The sequence below is a fragment of the Saimiri boliviensis genome, chromosome 17 (assembly GCF_048565385.1).
Source record: "Saimiri boliviensis isolate mSaiBol1 chromosome 17, mSaiBol1.pri, whole genome shotgun sequence".
NCBI lineage: Eukaryota > Metazoa > Chordata > Mammalia > Primates > Cebidae > Saimiri > Saimiri boliviensis.
Window position 1 is genome coordinate 47446725 of NC_133465.1, and position 22679 is coordinate 47469403.

The 22679-nt window shown below is 44.8% G+C and overlaps 1 protein-coding gene and 1 non-coding gene across 4 annotated transcripts in view; one reads left to right on the plus strand and one right to left on the minus strand.

The window, feature by feature from the left end:
* The window catches only part of DNAJC7 (DnaJ heat shock protein family (Hsp40) member C7), a 41877-nt gene extending 22077 nt beyond the window's left edge, over window positions 1-19800 (minus strand). The window contains exons 1-3 of one of the 3 annotated variants that reach the window (XM_010330622.3): window positions 19667-19754; window positions 13290-13448; window positions 1801-1889 (exon numbers count right to left, since the gene is read on the minus strand). In XM_010330622.3, coding sequence (XP_010328924.1) covers window positions 1801-1889; window positions 13290-13318 — 118 coding nt within the window. In that variant the 5' untranslated portion in view covers window positions 13319-13448; window positions 19667-19754. The other 2 variants (XM_003942772.4, XM_074388716.1) reach the window with 2 other exon arrangements.
* LOC120366960 (U6 spliceosomal RNA) lies at window positions 7480-7586 on the plus strand. The gene has a single exon (XR_005581471.1). It is a non-coding gene; the product is annotated as a U6 spliceosomal RNA (small nuclear RNA).
* Window positions 19801-22679: the final 2879 nt, after the last annotated feature.

Genomic DNA, 22679 nt, shown 5'->3' on the forward strand with positions numbered 1-22679 from the left:
TGCACTCCAGCCCTGGGCAACAAGAGCGAAACTCCATCTCAAAAAAAAAAAAAAGAAAAACAAAATAAGATACAGCTTTAAAGTGCAGTGATTATCTTTTGAGGGGCGGGGCAGCTTATTAATCTTAATGAACTATGTTTTGTATAATGAGATATTAAAATGAAATGTGTATGTTGAGTTGGGGTAAACAAATTAGGTGAGAAGAATGACATGGGATTAAAGTATGCTGGTAAATTAAGCATGGAGATAACTAAGACTTTTTTTATGTACAAAGGCCATATTCTAAGGTAGTAAATGAATTGGCAATGACTGAAATGGATTTAGGTAGGTATTGTTTTGACATAACATTCAGTATTTCTGGAATTGCCTGTAATTTGTCAAAAGAAAAATTACCCACCCCAGTTAGAAGAATTTATCACAGCTGGGCGTGGTGGCTCATGCCTGTAATTCCAGTACTTTGGGAGGCCAACGTAGGAGGATCACTTGAGCCCAGGAGTTTGAGACCAGCTAGGGCAACACAGTAAGACCCTCTCTCTATTTTTAAAAATTTTTTAAGTTTTTTTTTAAAAAAAAAGAAAAAGAAAAAGGTTTTTGTTTTTTTTTTTGAGACGGAGTTTCGCTCTTGTTACCCAGGCTGGAGTGCAATGGTGCGATCTCGGTTCGCCGCAACCTCCACCTCCTGGGTTCAGGCAATTCTCCTGCCTCAGCCTCCTGAGCGGCTAGGATTACAGGCACGTGCCACCATGCCCAGCTAATTTTTCTTATTTTTAGTAGAGATGGGGTTTCATCATGTTGACCAGGATGGTCTCGATCTCTTGACCTCGTGATCCACCCGCCTCAGCCTCCCAAAGTGCTGGGATTACAGGCTTGAGCCACCGCGCCTGGCAGAAAAAAGTTTTTACGTGAGGCAGGTGCATGCCGCCACAACTCCTTCAGGAGTTCACACAATAACAGTTATTAATCCACTAAGCAAAAAGCTACTTCTCAGAGAGAAGCCACTTTTAATTTTTAATTTAATTTAATTTTCGAAATGGAGTTTTTTGCTCTTGTTGCCCAGGCTGGAGTGCAATGGCATGATCTCAGCTCACTGCAACCTCCGCCTCCTGGGTTCAAGCGATTCTCCCGCCCCATCCTCCTTAGTAGCTAAGATTACAGGCACACAACACTAGGCCCAGCTAATTTCTGTATTTTGGGTAGAGATGAGGTTTTACTGTGTTAGCCAGGCTGGTCTTGAACGCCTGTCTTTGGGTGATCTGCCCACCATGGCCTCTCAAAAGTACTGGGATTATAAGTATGAGCTACTACTGTACCTGGCCTTTTTTTTTTCTTCTTTTTTTTTGAGACAGTCTTGCTTTATTGCCCCGGATGGAGTGCAATGGCATGATCTCAGCTCACTGCAACCTCCGCTTCCTGGGTTAAAGTGATTCTCCCTGACTCAGCCTCCTTAGTAGCTGGGTTACAGGTACCCACCACCACATGCAGCTAATTTTTGTAGAGACGGAGTTTCGCCATGTTGGCCAGGCTGGTCTCAAAATCCTGACCTCGGATGATCCACCCGCCTAGGCCTCCCAAGGTGTTGGGATTACAGGCATGAGACAACTTTTTTTTTTTTTTTTTATCTTTTTGAGATGAAGTCTTGTTTTGTTGCCCAGGCTGGTTTCAAACTAATGACCTCAGGTGGTTCACCTGCCTCAGCCTCTCAAAGTGCTGGGATTACAGGCATGAGCCACCACAAATGGAAGCTTTTAATAATATTTGGCAAGTAAGTGTTTTCTAGCAAGAGTATCAGGACTTTCTCACCTATGGCTTTCGTATAATAATTATAAGCTTCATTGTAATCTTTCTTGGCATAGTATGCATTTCCTTGTTCCTTGAAAGTCTCTGCTTCCCTGAAAATGAAAGAGAATGAGAATGTTACTGCACATAGGGAATAACCTCTGCAATCTTACAGAGTCATCTTTGGTCTAGAGCCCTCAGCACATTGCGCTGAAAATAGTGTGATACTTGAAGGAATTTATAGATTTGTTCAATAGACCAATGGACCAAAAGGAGGTGATAATGAAAGAATCTAAGTTCTTCAGATCCTCTTTTGTCACTTAGCTATTCAAACTAAATCAAGAAAGTCCCTCTCATGTTCCTGCCTCATCTCGCTATTTCTGCCTATAGTCCTCCTCCCGCAGGACAGATGAATTTAGACATTCCCTCATGGAAAGGAATTTTTCTGTTTCCTTCCACCATGTCACAACCGCGGCCTCTTTTGCAAACTTAGAGGAAAAATGGTCATTCCATTCAAGGGCAACTGATTTCTCAATGTGAAATGGGTCACATCCTCAACAGTTTTAATTATTTCATCTCTTGGAACGTGCCTCATGCATTTGTCACTGAAGGACAAGCAGAGCAAAGGTAGGTGGCAAGAGTTAAAAGCATAGCATGTTGGTGTTTAAGATAGGAACAGAGCTCAGTGACAGCAGAGACTAAGACCATGGATGACAGGGACATATGAGGTACAGGCTGCCAGTGCCATACTATAAGGTGCACCCATCCAACAGTGTTCCCTCTGCCCATCACATCTATGTGGGTACTTGCTGCCCCCTTTGCACTCCCTCCAGTACCTTATATATTCAGCAACTGGGTTATAGAATTTTTTTCCCTACCTCTAAGATCTATTTTTTGAAACTGTGCCATTAGACAAAGTGTGCTTTCCTAAAGGAACAATGTTATATAATTGGGAATTATATTCCTGAGCAAATACCTAGAAGAAAATCAGACATGACCGACAATGTTTTAAAAGAACTAGTAACCTCTATTGAGATACTCAAAATCATTCCACTCCTCAACTTAAATGAAGGTAATTCTTTACTGAAATGATTACTGCAACATAACTAAATATCTGATCATTTTTGTTACAAGGAAGCATCTTTCTTTTCCTGTTGTTCACATGCAAAAAAAGAACCTAGTTCGGGGTTCCCTGAAGTGGGGACAAAAGTCATAGTTTTTTTTTTTTTTTTTTTGAGACGGAGTTTCACTCTTGTTACCCAGGCTGGAGTGCAATGGCGTGATCTCGGCTCACCGCAACCTCCGCCTCCTGGGTTCAAGCAATTCTCCTGCCTCAGCCTCCTGAGTAGCTGGGATTACAGGCACGTGCCACCATGCCCAGCTAATTTTTTGTATTTTTAGTAGAGACGGGGTTTCACCATGTTGACCAGGATGGTCTCGATCTCTCGACCTCGTGATCCACCCGCCTCGGCCTCCCAAAGTGCTGGGATTACAGGCTTGAGCCACCGCACCCGGCCAAAAGTCATAGTTCTTATATGGTAGTGACAGTATAGCAATTTACAGTTTGAGTCTATGGATATCTGCATTAGAGAGATTTGTGATTTACTTACGTATTTTAAACTACAAACTGGAAAAGCTGCCCTCCTTTTATTGAGGCGATCCTCTCCATCACTGTCCTGGCAAGCCCTACTAATATGAAAAGGCTGCTGGAAGAAAGGAGAAGGAAAATGGGAATGACCTCTAAATGCTGACAGATCTGAAATGTGATGGATATAAATCTGCTTGAGTAAATGTCTATAACAACTGTCACAATGCTGTCAAGAGGCCATCTGCTATTAAAAATCTCCAGGGGGCCGGGCGCAGTGGCTCAAGCCTGTAATCCCAGCACTTTGGGAGGCCGAGGTGGGTGGATCACGAGGTCGAGAGATCGAGACCATCCTGGTCAACATAGTGAAACCCTGTCTCTACTAAAAATACAAAAAATTAGCTGGGCATGGCGGCGCGTGCCTGTAATCCCAGCTACTCAGGAGGCTGAGGCAGGAGAATTGCCGAACCCAGGAGGTGGAGGTTGCGGTGAGTCGAGATCACGCCATTGCACTCCAGCCTTGGTAACAAGAGTGAAACTCCATCTCAAAAAAAAAAAGTCTCCAGGAAAGAAGATCCTCCAATCACAAGATGTAAAGGACCAACTGAAATCCAGCTACACGGTATACACTATCCTGTAACTCTAAATTAAGCAAGGTGCTTATAAAATCTCTGAGGAGCCTATCCTTTAAGAGCAGACAGGCCAAGGGATTTGAACAAATGGCTTCCCCAATAATGAATTTCTATTAGTCAAACTGCTGTGAAGAAATGGAGTAGCAAATTCCAAAGTAAGATATTAGGCCCAAACTCTATCAGAGAAGATCTAGCCTGTTCTTCAGTGGGCTAGTGGCTAAGAATACACAAATCTTTGAGGAAAACCAAAGACATAGAGGTACGTGGGGAGACACTGTGTCAGCAGTATAAAGCTTGTTAGTCGAAAGTGAAACAACGCCCAGGGCTGCTGAAAGGTGTCCCCAGCCCCCTCCTTCCTGAAACATTACCCTTATGGAGATCGGGAGTTCAGAACTGACTTCTAGAAAAAATGCAAAGGATGGTTTTGGTGGAAGATTACTCATAATTACTGAGGCCAGGGATTTTCCATACATTATCCTCTAAACACAGTCCAGTGAACTTCATTATTCCCATTTTTCAAAGGAGGAAATAAGGCCTAGAGGTTAGATAACTTGCCTGAGGTCAGGATATTACCCGCATTTGTCAGAATACAAAGCTCGTGCACTTTCTAGCATGCCAAGCTTTCTCTCTAATGCTTGCCTCACTTACTGCTAACTATTCTTTCTCTCTAATGCTTGCCTCACTTACTGCTAACTATTTTGAAAATTAATCTGTACTACAAGGAATAAGACATGGACAAAATATGTGGATAACACATATAAATTTCTTTAAACTAAGACACATAGTAGCCCCTGCATATAATATTGAATCCCAAAACAGAAATAGGTATTTAAATAAGCGAAATGACATTCCTAACAATTAGTCATAGAGGAAGCAGGGCTCCTTTAAGATGCAAGACCTAGTGAAATGGACTTTGCCTCCCCAAAGAAATGCATTTCATTTTAGTAAATGGTGAGTAGATTCCATTCTAGAGCAAACAAAGCAAGTAATGTAGAGTCAGCCCACAGCAAAAAGAACAAGAAGAATTGTGTTGTGACAAGTTACCATGTTTTTAACCTCACACTGCACAGCATCAGGCCAGAATTAGCTATTCCCACACAATTGCCTCATGAAAAGGACTTATTTTCATAGAAACGTGGCTGATTAACAGCTGCCTAAACAATGGGGACTTGGTGCTTTTAGACTGAACGCTTATTTTTTGCCTCCAGGTCCAATGCCCAAAGTGGACTGGAGTCCCTCCTTCATTTTGAACCTCCCCACCAAATATACAACAAGCTTTAATCAATGGGCCTGACCCTGCGAGACCAGTCGAGGAAAGAGTGGATGTTTGGAATCCAGCATGGCAGCAGCAAGAACTGAAAAAGGCTGCATCAGGAACAATTCCAGGGTCAAATCCATTCAAGTCCTGCCCTGAAAGTCTGAGAAAGGGCTGAAGCTTGTTCAAGCTGCCTTTACAGCAAACAGACTGAAGGATGAGATGTCAAAGGCGTGGGACTGGAAAAGGAGGAGAAGAGCTGGTTAACATTGGGATTGAGGACAATTTGGTGATGGCATCTGTCACTCAGTGCCAGGGTCCATTCATCTGATAGACAAGTGAGGTTATAACATGTACCTACTGAAACACACCAGTACTAAGAAAAGAAGAATTAGGATTAATTGGCTTCACCTAGACCAATTAAAAAAAAAAAATTCGGCCGGGCGCGGTGGCTCAAGCCTGTAATCCCAGCACTTTGGGAGGCCGAGGCGGGTGGATCACAAGGTCAAGAGATCGAGACCATCCTGGTCAACATGGTGAAACCCCGTCTCTACTAAAAATACAAAAAAAGTAGCTGGGCATGGTAGCATATGCCTGTAATCCAAGCTACTCAAGAGGCTGAGGCAGGAGAATTGCCTGAACCCAGGAGGCAGAGGTTGCGGTGAGCCGAGATCGCGCCATTGCACTCCAGCCTGGGTAACAAGAGCGAAACTCCGTCTCAGGAAAAAAAAAAAAAAAAAAAAAAATTCCAAATAGACTGAACTGCAGATTATTTTCTGTGGCTACAAAATTAAATTCAGATTGGCCGGGTGCTGTGGCTCAAGCCTGTAATCCCAGCACTTTGGGAGGCCGAGGCGTGTGGATCACGAGGTCGAGACATCGAGACCATCCTGGTCAACATGGTGAAACCCCGTCTCTACTAAAAATACAAAAAAATTAGCTGGGCATGGTGGCGCGTGCCTGTAATCCCAGCTACTCAGGAGGCTGAGGCAGGAGAATTGCCTGAACCCAGGAGGTGGAGGTTGCGGTGAGCCGAGATCGTGCCATTGCACTCCAGCCTGGGTAACAAGAGTGAAACTCTGTCTCAAAAAAAAAAAAAGAAAAAAAAAAATTAAATTCAGATTAAACTCTGAAATAAAATACCACAGCAAAATATAGACTTGGCCATAACTGATCTGATGGTATTATTAACAACTACAATGTATTTTTAGTGTTGTTTCAGATTTTCAAAGCATTTACAATGAAGATTTTCAATTTTTTTTTTTTTTTTTTGAGATGGAGTCTTACTCTTTTGCCCAGGCTGGAACGCAGTGGCATAAACTTGGTTCACTGCAGCCTTCACCTCTTGGGTTCAAGTGATTTTCTCACCTTAGCCTCCCGAGTGGCTGGGATTACAGGCATGTGCCACCATGCCTAGCTAATTTTTACATTTTTAGTAGAGACAGGGTTTCACCATGTTGGCCACGCTGGTCTCAAATTCCTGACCTCAAATGATCCACCCGCCTAGGCCTCCCAAAGTGCTATGATTATAGGCATAAGCCACCACACCTGGCCAAGATTTTCAAATGGCCTTCTGAGGTGGTTATGGCAGTAATTTCACCTAACCTCCAACAGAGGAAGAGCTAGTGAGGTACCCAAAATGGCTGCACAGGTCTCCTAAGTCCTAGAAGCTTATGTTTTCCCCTACATCCTGTTAGTGTCAAGGCTTTTATATTAAAACTAATTTATTCAGTTCTCCCACCAAATCCTTGGGCCAACTTCTAAGCAGAACAAGCTTCACAGCTCTGATTCAGCAAGAGATGCTGGGAATGACTCCATCTCCACCAATCCAGTCTTTTTTTTTTTTATTTTTGTTTTTCTTTTTTCTTTTTTGTTGAGACGGAGTTTCGTTCGTTACCCAGTCTGGAGTGCAATGGCGCGATCTCGGCTCACCGCAACCTCCGCCTCCTGGGTTCAGGCAATTCTCCTGCCTCAGCCTCTTGAGTAGCTGGGATTACAGGCACACGCCACCATGCCCAGCTAATTTTTTGTATTTTTAGTAGAGACGGGGTTTCACCATGTTGACCAGGATGGTCTCGATCTCTCGACCTCGTGATCCACCCGCCTCGGCCTCCCAAAGTGCTGGGATTACAGGCTTGAGCCACCGCGCCCGGCTCCAGTCTTTCATTTTAATTGCCAGTAACAAATTTGTATGAAAACAGCTACTGAAAGGTTTTCCAAAAATCTGTCCTGTGCTTGCTTCGGCAGCACATATACTAAAATTGGAACGATACAGAGAAGATTAGCATGGCCCCTGTGCAAGGATGGCATGCAAATTCGTGAAGCATTCCATATTTTTATATAAAAATATTAAAAAAAAAAATCTGTCCTATCTGGATGCATGGAGGATCTCCCACAACAGGATCAGCACTGGAATTCCTGGCTTTCAGACAACATCCCATTCTTGGTCTTCTTTGCTTTATTATTATTTTTTTTTTGAGACTGAGTTTCACTCTTGTTGCCCAGGGTGGAGTGCAATGGGCACCATCTCTGCTCACTGCAGCCTCCACATTCTCGGTTCAAGCGATTCTTCTGCCTCAGCCTCCCGAGTAGCTGGAATTACAGGCGTGCGCCGCGACTCCTGGCTAATTGTGTATTTTTAGTAGAGATGGTGTTTCTCCAAGTTGGTCAGTCTGGTCTCAAACTCCGGACCTCAGGTGATCTGCCCGCCTTAGCCTCCCAAAGCACTGGAAATACAGGCGTGAGCCACCACGCCCAGCCTCCTCTGCTATTTTAAAATGTATTTGTTTCTCAAAAACAACCTTGCTGGATACAATGTCTCATGCCTATAATCCCAACACTTTAGGGGACACAGTCAGGAGGACTGCTTGAGCCCAGGAGTTTGAGAACAGCTTGAGAAACACAGGGAGACTCTGTTTCTACAAAAATTTTTAAATTAGCTAGGCATGCATACCTGTAGTTCCAGCTACTTGGGAGGCTAAAGTGGAGGATCGCTTGAGCCCAGGAGGTTGAGGCTGCAATGAGCTGTGATTCTACCACTGCGTTCTGACTAAGAGCAAGACTGTCTCAAAAAAACAAAACCACCAGTAAGAAAACTGCAGCTTTGAAAACTTGCTCTTCTACACCAAATGTTGGTTAAAATCTGTATATCCTTTGGACACGCAGTTACATTCTCTCTCTCAATTCAGCATTCATTCATTGCTGACACTAATTAGTCCAACACACACTGCCAAAGGAATCATTTGGTATCACACAGGTCTTAGCAGGGCTCAGCATCATGTGATTAAACCAGACAACTTGGGCTTATGATCGATAGCCAACTTTGCACATTTACAGCTCAACTAAATTAAAAACACATTAAAACATCATAGTTGACATTGTGACATGCCCCAAATTAGGTACCCTATAAAAATTTCCGTTTTTTCTTGAAATACATCTAAATTGAACACTTAAGCAAGATCTCTGCATTAGGCCAACTAGTCTAACTTTTAGCAATTAAAGAAGCAATCACAAACTTCACTCAGCCTCCACTAACGCAGAATTAATTGTGTGGTAGTTTTAAAAATGTCATTAACATGACTGGGTTCTCTCTGGAATTGCCTGACATATCACGTATCTGCAGATTATTAAAACAGGGATGAGATTCTTCGTCATTTTAAAATTTATCCCACCTCACTGCATGAAAAATAGATTAGCATGGTTTCATTATTCTGCAACATTTGTAACCTAGGAAATGTGGACTCTATTTTTTATTTTTATTTTCAAGACGGAGTCTTGCTCTGTTGCCCAGGTTGGAGCACAGTGGCGGGATCTCGGCTCACTGCAACCTCTGCCTCGCGGGTTCAAGTGATTCTCCTGCCTCAGCCTCCCGAGTAGCTGGGATTACAGGTGTGTGCCACCACACCCAGCTATATTTTTGTATTTTTAGTAGAGACAGGGTTTCATCATGTTAACCAGGATGTTCTCAATCTCCTGACTTCGTGATCCACCCACCTCAGCCTTCCAATGTGCTGGGATTACAGGCGAGAGCCATCACACCGGCCTGTTTTGTTTTGTTTTTTTTTGAGATGGAGTCTTGCTCTGTCGCCCAGGCTGGAGTGTAATGAATGCCATGATCTCAGCTCACTGCAACCTCTGCCTCTTGGGTTCAAGCGATTCTCCTGCTTCAGCCTCCCGAGTAGCTGGGATTACAGGCACCTGCCACCATGCCTGGTGCCTGGCTAATTTTTGTATTTTTAGTAGAGACAGGGTTTCAGCATGGTGGTCAGGCTGGTCTCGAACTCCTGACCTCAGGTGATCCACCTGCCTCAGCCTCCCAAAGTGCTGGGATTACAGGCTTGGGCCACTGTGCCTGGCCCTGGTTTTGTTTGTTTGCTGCAGCCTTGACCTCCTGGGCTTAAGCAACTGTTCTGCCTCAGCCTCTTGCACAGCTGGGACTACAGGAACAAACCACTATCCATGCCTGGCTAAATTTTTGATTTTTTTTTTTTTTTTTTTTTTTTTTGAGACGGAGTTTCACTCTTGTTACCCATGCTGGAGTGCAATGGCGCCATCTCGGCTCACCACAACTTCCGCCTCCTGGGATCAGGCAATTCTCCTGCCTCAGCCTCCTGAGTAGCTGGGATTACAGGCACACGCCACCATACCCAGCTGATTTTTTGTATTTTTAGTAGAGACGGGGTTTCACCATGTTGACCAGGTTGGTCTCAATCTCTCGACCTCGTGATCCACCCGCCTCGGCCTCCCAAAGTGCTGGGATGACAGGCTTGAGCCACCGCGCCCGGCCTGTTTTCATTTTCGTGATGTATTTTGTTATTCCTGAAGTGGAAGAAAAAATTCAGTTTTGCTGAAATTTCAACTGAAGATAAAACGATTCATTTTGGCAGAGGAGAGAAGTGTTTAGTGGCCTCTGAGTTTGCAGAGTATTTCATTGGCACTGAGACATTTTTCAGAAAAAAGATATATTTCTTTTCCTTTAGGCTGTTAAAAATAACACTTTATACTGCCAATGAATCAATATCCCTTATGCATTCCTCTTTATATTTGCTACTCTCAAAATGTCACCTTACTCTATGATTGTTGTGCTCCATTTATTTTATTCAGTCAAATCTACCAGTTGCCTGTGGTCTAGAAATGCCCTCCACCCGTCAGAATTCACGGGACCTCGGCCAGTCAGAGTAGAAATTCTTTCTTCCTTCCCACGGTCCAAGACCTCTTGCCCCCAGTGGCACGTCACAGGGCCTGTTTCATGTTGCACTCTCCCTGACCTTCACGAGAGAATGAAGTAAAAGGAGCCCAGGAGCCTAACTTCTATTGTCTCTTACCAAAAGCCAGCCATTTAGTTTCTTCTTCAAGAAAAAAATTTCTTTTCTTTTGGAGACAGTCTTGTTCTGCTACCCAGGCTGGAGTGCAGTGATGCTATCTTGGCTCACTGTAACCTCCACCTCCCAGGATCAAGTGATTCTTGTGCCTCACCCTCCCTAGCAGCTGGGACTACAGGCACGTGCCACCATGCCTGGCTAAGTTTTTGTATTTTAGTAGAGGTGGGGTTTGACTATGTTGCCCAGGCTGGTCTCGAACTCTTGAACTCAGGCACTCTACCGGCCTCAGCCTCCCAAAGTGCTAAGATTAGAAGCATGAGCCACTGTGCCCAGCCAGAAAAAAAATTTCTTCTTTAAAAAAAATCTAGGCCGGGCACGGTGGCTCATGCCTGTAATCTCAGCACAGTACTCTGGGAGGGCAAAGCAGGTTGATCACATGAGGTCAGGAGTTCAAGACCAGCTTGGGTAACATGGTTAAAACCCCATCTTTACAAAAAGACAAAAATTAGCTGGGCATGATGGCAGGTGCCTGAAGCGAGAGAACTCCTTGAACCCAGAAGGTAAAGGTTGCAGAGAGCTGAGATGGAGCCACTGCACTCCAGCCTGGGTGACAGAGTAAAACTCTGTCTCAAAAAAAAAAAAAAAAAAAAAAAAAAAACCACCCCACAGGAGTGAAATGCAATATAACTTTCACATAGATAAGTGGAAGTCTCAGGCATAGATATATATAGATACAGATATATATTTTTTGAGATAGATTCTCACTCTTGTCACCCAGACTAGAGTGCAGTGGTGTGATCTCAGTTCACTGCAACCTCTGCCTCCCAGGTTCAAGTGATTCTCCTGCCTCAGCCTCTTGAGTAGCTGGGATTACAGGGCCCTGCTACCATGCCTGGCTAATTTTTGTATTTTTAGTTGAGATGGGGTTTTGCCACGTTGGCCAGGCTGGTCTTCAAACTCCTGACCTTAAGCAATTCGCCCATCTCAGCCTTCCAAGTGTCGGGATTAAAGATGTGAGTCATTATACCAGACCACAGATATATGACTTGGAATAATTCTACAAATACTGCAAGGTACTTACGCTGGGTGCTTATCCAGAAAAAATAGAAAGTAAGCACTACCCAACTGCTACCTTTTAGTAAAGCTACCTGCTACCCAGCTTTCTTCACCCAGTCTCCTACAGAATAGACAGTTTTCCCTTTAAAGCACAATTGGAACAACCCTCCAAACCTCCCCCCTAAAAAAGAGGGAAAGTAGAAGATGAAGAAAATTCCTTAACACACCAGTTCAAATTGTTCTCTGGGTGGACATTCAAGGGGGAACCTCAACATGTGTAGTCATAAGGGAACGAAAATGCAGCAAGAGGAGTCACAGACTGTCTACAAAAGCAGCAGCACTCCCTACTGCTCAGGCAGGGAAGGACACCAGGCAGTAAGTTACAGCTGACTATGCCTTATTCAGTAGGGAAGAAACAGCAAGCAACCAATTCAATCCTGACAAAAATCCTATCACTGCAGACAGAAAGATATTAAGTTGAAAATACTTGTCTCAATTATGAGTTTTAGATTTATTTTAGGTCCTTAAATGAGAAGTGTCACAATTTCTGGGATCTACCTCTCCTTTACTTATCCCTGGGGAAGAGGAGATCCAACAATAAAGCTACGTTAGAAAACATGCTTCTCTGGGGCCCGGTGCGGTGGCTCAAGCCTATATTGTAATCCCAGCACTTTGGGAGGCCGAGGCGGGTGGATCACATGGTCAAGAGATCGAGACCATCCTGGTCAACATGGTGAAACCCCGTCTCTACTAAAAATACAAAAAATTAGCTGGGCATGGCGGTGCGTGCCTGTAATCCCAGCTACTCAGGAGGCTGAGGCAGGAGAATTGCCTGAACCCAGGAGGCGGAGGTTGCGGTGAGCCAAGATGGCGCCATTGCACTCCAGCCTGGGTAACAAGAGTGAAACTCCGTCTCAAAAAAAAAAAAAGAAAACATGCTTCTCTGAAACCATTCTGAAGATACAAGTCATCAGCTTTTCAGCATTAGCCAAAGGCTTGTTTTCACAACATATCCCCAAACCCACCATTTTCGAACCCTTGGTTCCCCATTCTGTGACATCTCCCACTATAGGGACACCAGCACCCATCAAAAATCTAAAACTGAGGAACTACAATTAAGAAAAAGGCTGCTTCCTCAGTTTTCTGGGTGGGGTGAGGTGGGGTGGAGATGGGAACTACAGTGAGGAGGAGCCTGGATTGTCCACTGGTATTGTACTTCTCAAAGTTGTCTTGGTTCCTTAGTTTGACAGGTGATGAACTGTCTCTGAGCAAACTATCCAAGGACGAACTCTCAGGGCAGAAACTCCAAAAACAAGAGAGGGTCCTGCTTGCCCCTCACACTCTTTCCAAAATATTAAAATCAGAAGAGATGGTTAACAACGCTTATCTGACAATTTGGCCTCCCCACACAAATTGTAAGTTGCAGGCCAACAGAATTTCAGGTCTCAGAATAAGACCCTGATAGTCATACATTCCTCCTACTGCCATTCTCAAAAGCCTCACCCACTCATATTCTTACCAATGGTGAGGGTAAAACATTCGAACTACCATTCTGATCTGGATTGGAAAAGAAAAAAAACAGTGTCACTCCAATAAAATGAATAGCCTACTGAGATAACTACACTTTGAATTTTGTTCTTACTTCTGAAAATTTAAAAGAATACCTGGAACGACCTTTAAGTAACTTCCACATCACTCAGCGCTGGAGAAAGGGGACCAAAGACTAGTGGAGTAAGGGAGAAATGGGCTCTCAGAGGGGCTTTGCATCAGGCCACAAGGCAACTGGGCAGCTGCTGACCATTGTTCTCCAATCTTCTAAAGTCCTGGAGAAAGAAGGAAACAGCAAGTGCCCAGTACTCAGCTTTTCAAAACCTTTAAAATACTAGCTTCAATGACTAAACTAATCCCTGATTGGCTGGAATTACAATAAGGCTGGGCTTTCAGCCAATCAGAGTTCTGGTTGTTGGGAATGGACTACAGGCTAGAGCAACTGCCACTCACTTGGCCCAATATTTTCTCAAAATTCCTGGTTCTCTGGCACTAGATAATATGTGAATCTGAACTAAAGCAATAACAGAGAAGCTTTCTCTATACTCTACCTCTGCTCCAATTATGATTGTCTACTTTGCCATTTGTTAGTATCAGAGTTCAATTAATTTGCCAGTATTCAGAATGCTGTACTCCTAGGTTTATCCCTTCCTAAGGAAACCTAAGTCATGAAACCATGACTCATTTCTCCTCCCATCTCCCATTTCTTCACTTCTGAATATATTTAGTGCATAGCAAAATGAAAAAAGTGTTTCTCACTGATTTAGGTTCAAGTTCAAAGTTAAATTCCCACTCAGTTTGCAGGCTTACTGAAATGTCTAGCTGTTTGCTCGGAAACTTCAAGAGGAATATTAAAAGGACACATTCCTAAGAATCTAAAACAGGGTAAGGAAGAAAGTGGGGAGGCATGCCCACAAGCTCTTCAGTTAAGTTAAGGCCACAAACTTAAAAACACCAGGCAGAGCTGCAGGAAACGAACAGCAACTACAGCAGACCCTGGGATATGAATTCAGAGTTCAGTTGTTCCCATTAACAATGTGAATAGAGAAATAAAAGGCAAAATCCTAATCTACAAAAAGTTTACAATACTTAGGTAGTAAGGGCCTAATAATAATTGCTCTTATTTGTGCCCATCAAGAAAACAGATACAGAGAAGTTAAGCTTCTCAGCTCAAGGAATCAGGTAAGGATGTCCTGAGTCTTAAGTCTATGGATCCCTTGATTCTTTTAGATCTTGTTGTCTGGTCACACTAGGTATATGCTGAGACAAAGAAGTGTTTTCTCTTTGAAAAACAATTTGAGGCCAGGCGCGGAGGCTCACGCCTGTAATCCTAGCACTTTCAGAGGCTGAGGCAAGTGGATCACGAAGTCAGGAGATCAAGACCACCCTGTATAACACAATGAAACCCTGTCCCTACTGAAAACACAAAAAATTAGCCGGGCATGGTGGCATGCAACTGTAGTCCCAGCTACTCAGGAGGCTGAGGCAGGAGAATTGCCTGAACCCGGGAGATAGAAGTTGCAATGAGAGTTATCACGCCACTGCACTCCAGCCTGGGCAACGGAGCCAGACTCCATCTCAAAAAACAAAAAAACTCAACCATTTGAAATCCCTCAAGTTTACCGTAAGAAAGACTCCCTATAGAGACCAAGCTGTTTCCCAGCCCAGGACATATAATAAGAGATCCTTTATTCAGGACAGGTATTCCCTATGTACCTCTGCAACAATCCTGCGTGAGCTGCACATGTACCCCAGAACTTAAAGTATAATAATAATTTTTTTAAAAAAGCCAGGTATTCCCGTATTAGGTAAAGCAGTCCAGCAACTTCCCAGGAAAACATAAAGCCTTAAGTTAGTCGAAATGTGAAACATCTGAAGTTTAACTCTCTGGCTTATAAATAGCTTTGCCTGTTCTGGTAAGCAAAGAGAATTACTCTTCATGAATAGAATCCTGATCTATTTCGGAGTTCCAACTACATGTCTTTTATTTTAGCCCCAATCTTTTCTGTTTTTTTGAGACAGGGTTTCACTCTATCACCCAGGATGGAGTGCAGTAGTATGATCACAGCTCACTGTAGCCTCGACCTTCCCAACTCAGCCTCCCAAGCAGCAGGGCCTACACGTAGGCACCACCACACTCAGCTAATTTTTGTATTTTTTTAAACAGAGATGGGGTTTCACCATGTTGCCCAGGTTGGTCTTGAACTCCTGGCCTCAAGCAATCCACTGGCCTCAGCCTCCCAAAGTGCTGGAATTACAGGGGTGAGCCACCCCACCCAGCCTTAAATGTTTTTGTAGAGACTAAGTCTCACTATGTTGCCCAGGCTAGTCTCAAACTTCAGGGCTGAAGCAATCCTCTCACCTTGGCCTCACAAAGTGTTAGGATTACAGGCATGAGCCACTATGCCTAGCCTTATTTTAGCTTCTTGGCTGCTATAAGGGAAACAGAACTTTGTCAGTATGACATGCAAGAAAATTGAAATCCATTTCTTTTCTCTCTAGAGACACTAAAACTAAGGAACTAAAACATGTAGCCATTTAAAATGCTGCAATTGTGAAGTCCAACGTCTTAAAAGCTCCTCTCATTTTGCCCCCAGTGGGACTGTGACAATTTAGTAGCAGCAGGACACATTTTAAGCCAAGATGTAAGGAAGGAAGGACTCCTTGCTGAACCTCACAAAAACAACCCAAGAGACCCATTACCTCTTGTATCCCTAAATGAACTGGTAGTAGGACTGTAACGAGAGAGGCAGGAACTTGGCCAAAGAACTCTAACCAAGCCAGATAGTAAAAGGGCATTTGTAATGGACGTTCCTATCACTGCCCTCTGCTATAAGGAATCCAGGAAACATGAAAAACATAAAATCACCTCCCTCCAAAGCTTCTAAATCTCTGCCCTATTTTCAGCACTGGAAAATCATATATAAACAAGGCTTTTTCATACTAACAGAGCCTAATGTTTACTTTTATTTTTTTTCTCAAGACAGAATTTTGCTCTTGTTGCTCAGGCTTGAGTCCAATGGCACAATCTTGGCTCACAGCAACCTCCACCTCCTGGGTTCAGACTATTCTCCCTCCTTAGCCTCCTGAGTAGCTGGGATTACTTACAGGCATGCACCACTATGTCCGGCTAATTTTTACATTTTTAGTAGAGATGGGGTTTCACTGTGTTGGTAAGACTGGTCACAAACTCCTGACCTCAAGTGATCCACCTGCCCTGGCCTCCCAAAGTGCTGGGATTACAGGCGTGAGCCACTGTGCCCAGCCCCTAATGTTTATTCTTCTAAGGATGTCTGATATGGAAAAAAGTTAAATTGATTTTGTTTATTTCATTTATTTTCCTTTTGATTTGTGCACAGAAGCGACATATAATAAATGTTTATGTCAAAAAAAGTGCTATATATGAGAAATACAAAAGTCTGCTAAGAATGCTTTTTTTTTTAATTTTTCTTTTTTTGAGATGGAGTTTTGCTCTTGTTGCCCAGGATGGAGTGCAATGATCTCCACTCAGGCATGCACCACCACACCCAGCTGATTTTTATATTTTTAGTAGAGATGGGGTTTCACCGTATTTTTTTTTTTTTTTTTTTTTTTTTTTGAGACGGAGTTTCGCTCTTGTTGCCCAGGCTGGAGTGCAATGGCGCGATCTCGGCTCACCGCAACCTCCGCCTCCTGGGCTCAGGCAATTCTCCTGCCTCAGCCTCCTGAGTAGCTGGGATTACAGGCACACGCCACCATGCCCAGCTAATTTTTGTATTTTTAGTAGAGACGGGGTTTCACCATGTTGACCAGGATGGTCTCGATCTCTCGACCTCGTGATCCACCCGCCTCGGCCTCCCAAAGTGCTGGGATTACAGGCTTGAGCCACCGCGCCCAGCGGGGTTTCACCATATTAATCAGACTGGTCTCAAACGCCTGACCTTAGGTGATCCACTCACCTCGGCCTCCCAAAGTGCTGGGATTACAGGTGTGAGCCACCAGGCCCAGGCTTTTTTCAATTAAAAAAATTTTTTCTCTCTCACTATTTGAACTACAGGAACGATGCATGTGGTCATAGTTTAATTTACAGTTATATTTTCTTAGTGACAGATCAAATAATTTGCATTCTGCAATAAATGATGTGAGATGGAATCTCATTCTGTTACCCAGGTGGGAGTGCAATGGCGTGATCTCGGTTCACTGCAACCTCTACCTCCAGAGTTTAAGTGATTCTCTTGCCTCAGCCTCTGGTGTAACTGGAATTAAAGGAGCACATCACTACACCTGGCTAATTTTTGTATTCTTAGTAGAGATAGGGTTTTGCCATGTTGGCCACGCTAGTCTCAAACTCCTGACCTCAGGTGACCTACCACCTCAGCCTCCCAAAGTGCTGGGATTACAGGCGTGAACTACTGTGCCTGGCCTAATGACATCTTAAATTCCATCAAATAAGGTAGTTACTAAACTACCTTAAGTAATAAGGTAGTTTACCTTACTTATTTTATTGTACTGCTACCAAATACTATGTTTTGTGTGATGTGGTCATATTATAGCATAACCTATTTTATATAATATGTCTTCAGGTTCATTTACTCCAATTTTATGATAGAATATCCTCTCAGGCTGTGATTGAAGAAATTTATTTGCTTTAGATAGGAGGCTTTGAAATGAAGTCCAAAATAGGGACACTCTGCATCAGAGATTTACAGTGAGCACGATGAGTTTTTAAAGTTACCTATGGCCAAGTCCCCACTTATAATATAAAGAACCACTGAACTCTTTACAAATACAAGTAAACCTCTACAATTAATTTAGGCTCTGTCTTCACTGGGCAGAGTTTTGTCTCCCATTTTGCAACTCTTTAATGATGTATAAGGGTTGATGATGCTTAACTTGAAATATCTAGAAAGAAGTAGGAACCTGAAAACTCAAAATTAAGAACAGAGACTAGCGCCGGGCGCGGTGGCTCAAGCCTGTAATCCCAGCACTTTGGGAGGCCGAGGCGGGTGGATCACGAGGTCAAGAGATCGAGACCATCCTGGTCAACATGGTGAAACCCCGTCTCTACTAAAGGTGCAAAAAATTAGCTGGGCATGGTGGCGCGTGCCTGTAATCCCAGCTACTCAGGAGGCTGAGGCAGGAGAATTGCCTGAACCCAGGAGGCGGAGGTTGCGGTGAGCCGAGATCGCGCCATTGCACTCCAGCCTGGGTAACAAGAGTGAAACTCCGTCTCAAAAAAAAAAAAAAAAAAAAAAAAAAAAAAGAACAGAGACTAGGCTCTGGTTTCCTGGCTTCTCTGATATCTCAGGGGCCTATTACACTTTGTCAGACCTCTCAGCTCCCAACAGATGGAGACATTGGCTGTGATAACAGTTTGATAACTATTCCTCACGCTTGATAACTATTCACTGCACCTGAGTACCTCTTATACTTTTAACTTAATCAGATAGTAAAAACTTCAGAATACTGATTTCAGATCTCATGAACTCATTCTACACCACCACCTCAAATTACGCAGCCTGAAGACATAACAGGCTTGGTATGAAAGATATAAAGTATGTGGGAAGGAGACTTAGGGCACTGTAGTCATCCTGAACAAAAGCAGATTAACCTGCAGCTGATGAGAAAAGGGCTCCAAACTTCTAGAATCTTTTAGTCAATTCTGTTTTAGGATTAGAACAAGTATGACTACCCACAACTCTGTTCCAACCCCACTTCCAATAATCTGGCCTAACCGTTGCCAGAATCTAGAGTGTTCTCGAAAACCACTCACTCAGCAGCTCCCTTGGCTAGTCCGACTGGCAATCTCGAGCCACTGCGGCTGCTTCGGAGTGCCAACAGCGCTCAAGCAGCTGCCCTCTTCCTTGCTGCTTAAGAGCGAGCAGTGCTGGGAAGGATTAGGAAGGACAGGGGAAGAGGAGTCTCACGTGTAGAATATCAGATAAGCCCCTCGCTCTTCCTTTTTTCTTCATCATCTTTGACTTCTGGGATAACCAGGGGGCAATCAGGTCAATTATGGAGACACACTCACCTCAAACCCTAGACTAGTGATCGCTGGGGTACAATTACCAGGGAAAACGGGGTGAGGAAAGCAAAGGTTTGGGAGAGGGAAAGGGCAGACAGGCAACAATGCACAGAAGTTAACAAGGGAAAGGCGGGGGTCGGGGGCGAGGTAAGGAAGTCGTCATCGACGCCGCGCCGCCTCCCCCACCTCGCATCAGACCTCTGAAATTGCCCTCGGAGACCCGGCCTCTCCTATAAGGACGATCATCCTCTCAGCTGCTGAACTAGGCCATGTCTCAGGTCCTTCGCCAGGCGGAAGCAGGAGAGGAAGGCCGACCCCCTAGAGCGCCCCTTCAGGGGGTCCATCCGGCCTTCATCTCAGGTTGTGGGGGGTGTTTGCGGAGGGCGGGGCATCGCCTCAACAGCTGGGGGCCGCATCACGGCAGGAACTGGGTTTTCCTGAGCCACGGAGCTGCAGTTCGCCCCCTCTACTACCCTGGCACCCGGTTACCTCTTTGCCTCTTCGTCGTCCAGCAGCTCTGGCTCGGTCGCCGCCATTACCACATCGCACTCCGCGGCAGCCGCCATCTTACCGCCGGGACCAGAGAGCTGGGTGGGAGGCAGGCGGTGAAGAGCACTTCCGGTCGGAGCATAGAGCAGCTCAGCGGCGCTGCGCCCAGAAGGGCTCCCTCGGGCTAGTCTACCAACGAGAGGCTCCGTTTGGGGCCAGAGCGGCCTCCCGGCCCCGGATGTCCACGGTGGTCTCCGCGCCGGGGCGGGAGCCCAGGGACTTTTCCTGTGCGTAGGCGGCGCCACTTTACCCGTGGGTGGGAAGTGGGGTGTACAGGTGGTGGTAGCCTCTCTAGGGCTTGGCTGTTTTCAGTATTCCAAGAGCCTCGTTGCCATAGCAACTTCCAATCCTAGCGAGTCCCCTGAAAGGCTCCAGGGAGTCTGAGTTGGGTGGGGACCAGGTGACCCCGGACTCTGGAGGAAAAGAGTCCCCACTGCTACCTTTCCGACTTGGAGTATGCCCACGGCTTCTTCCCGGGAAAGGCAAGAGACACTTTGAGCCCAGTTCCCCGAGCTTTCAACGTTCTCTGGAAGCCCTGCCCAACCAAGCCAGGGGAACGCAGGGCGTCTTCACCCTGCGCCTTTCATCCACTCCGGATCGCCAAACACCAGCTGGTTCATCACCCTAATGACGCTGACCCTTTTACGAGGCTGCTTTCATGTCAGCCACCTGGGAGTGCCATCTCAGCATTAAGCCTAGGAAAGCTGACACATGGCGCCCTGCACCCTGCCCTGGAGTTTATAAGGAAGCTCGCGGGGTCAGGTCCCCGCTTCTTGTTTCCCCAGTACTCCCACCTCTCATAGAAACTTTCATCACGCTTGTCTTGCCGAATGCGATCTGGATTGAAAACTCATAGGAGACAAGAGCACAGATTAATTGTCTTTGTTGTCATTCCCTCACCCAAACCTCTATTTGTGGAGCTGAATTAAGTTGGAGCTTTCTGAGGTCAGATTGGAGGAGTATGAGAAGTAGTTTTACAATGTAAAGCTAAGAGTAACTAAAATAAAAAGAGGGCAGAGGAATTTTAAAAGGATTTACCTGTTTTCCTCCACGTACCCTGCCTATCCCAGTGGGGAGGGAGCTGTGTCCTTGTACCCTATGAGTTCTCAATCCAGACCACAGCGACCACTGAGTAGGGAGGGATGGGACAAGCTCACTAGGTTGGAAAGGAGGGGTCATTCGTTTAGCCAATCACTCAGTATCCCTTTCCAAAACGCCTACTCTGCTAGGTTGGGAGGACACAAGATGCACAGACCACCTGCCCTGCCTGCCAGTGGCTCAAAGTTCAGCCTAATGCTAGCCAACCTGTCTTGCCATCTTCCAACTTTATGTTCTATCTAAGGCAACTCATTTATTACCACAGCTTTAATTCCATCTGTTGATGATCTCAACCCTTCATATCTCCAACCTAAACCTTTCTTCAGGTTCCATCGCTGTATATCCAGCGATCTACTGGATATCTCTTGTATGTTTCACAAATCCCCAAGGCTTACCATATTGAAGTTGAACTTTTCATTCTCTACCCACACCTCAACAACAGAAAAAACAAATGCTGTATGTAATTATTATCTTTTCTGAATTTCGTATCTTGTTAAATGGATTAAACCCACTCACCTGGCCACCATATGAGAAGGATGGAAGATATCATGAACTCCTCCCTCTTGGCTTCCAATGTGTTGCCAAGTTTTTGTTGATTCTCCTACCAAATATTTCCCAAATCTGTCTCCACCTTTCCATCCTGATTCAGGCTCTCATCATTTTTTAAAATCTTGGAATAGGCTGGGTGTGGTGGCATGTGTAGTCCCAGCTACTTTGGAGGCTGAAGTAGGAGGATCACTTGAGCCCAGGAGTTTGAGGCTGCAGTGAGCTATGATCACACCAGTGTACTCCAGCATGGAGAAAAGAGCAAGACCTTGTCTCAAAAAAAAAAAAAAAAAAAAAAAAAAAAAAAGTGACAACAACAACAAAACAACAGCAAAAACAAAACAAAACAAAAAAACATAAAACTCGGACTACAGAAGTAGTCTCCTAATCGGTCCCTAGTTTTATCTCTGTCCGGTCTTCCCTTTTCTGCCAGAGTGATCTTCCTCAGGGACTGGTGATGTCACTTCATTGGCAGTGGCTTTCCATGACCATCAATTTGATCTCTTTGGCCTGCCACACAAGGCCTTTGATTATCTGTTTTTTGTTTGTTTGTTTGTTTGTTTGTTTGAGACGGAGTTTCGCTCTTGTCACCCAGGCTGGAGTGCAATGGCGCGATCTCGGCTCACCGCAACCTCCGCCTCCTGGGTTCAGGCAATTCTCCTGCCTCAGCCTCCTGAGTAGCTGGGATCACAGACACGCGCCACCATGCCCGGCTAACTTTTTGTATTTTTAGTAGAGGTGGGGTTTCACCATGTTGACCAGGATGGTCTCGATCTGTTGACCTCGTGATCCACCCACCTCGGCCTCCCAAAGTGCTGGGATTACAGGCTTGAGCCACCGCGCCTGGCCCTGTTTATTTTTTTAATGACTTGAGTACCAATATTTAGGTCCTTCCTACCACCAATAATGAACCCAAGTCATCATAGTTCCAGAAAATTCCATGGCTGTAGCCATGTTTCCTCCACCCTAGAATGCCCTTTCCTCCAAGCCCTTCAATGTCCGCTGACCCAAAGTTAAATGCCCCTTTGCTGTGTCCCATAGCACCTTAGTAATTGTTGGTTAGACATCTTGCTTCTCTAGACCGTGAGTTCTGATGGGCAGCCACCATGTCTAACTCGTCCACCTTCTCTCAGTATATGGCCCAGTACCTGGCACAGACAGAAGAGGCTCAGAAAACATTTGACAAATAAGTGGTTGAGTAAACGAAGAGTAACTGTATGCTGATCGCCTTTAGAGAGAGAACATTTGGGTCTCAGAGACACCAGAGCATCTTCCCACGTCCAGGCAGCCTAGAACCTTGCGCTCCCGC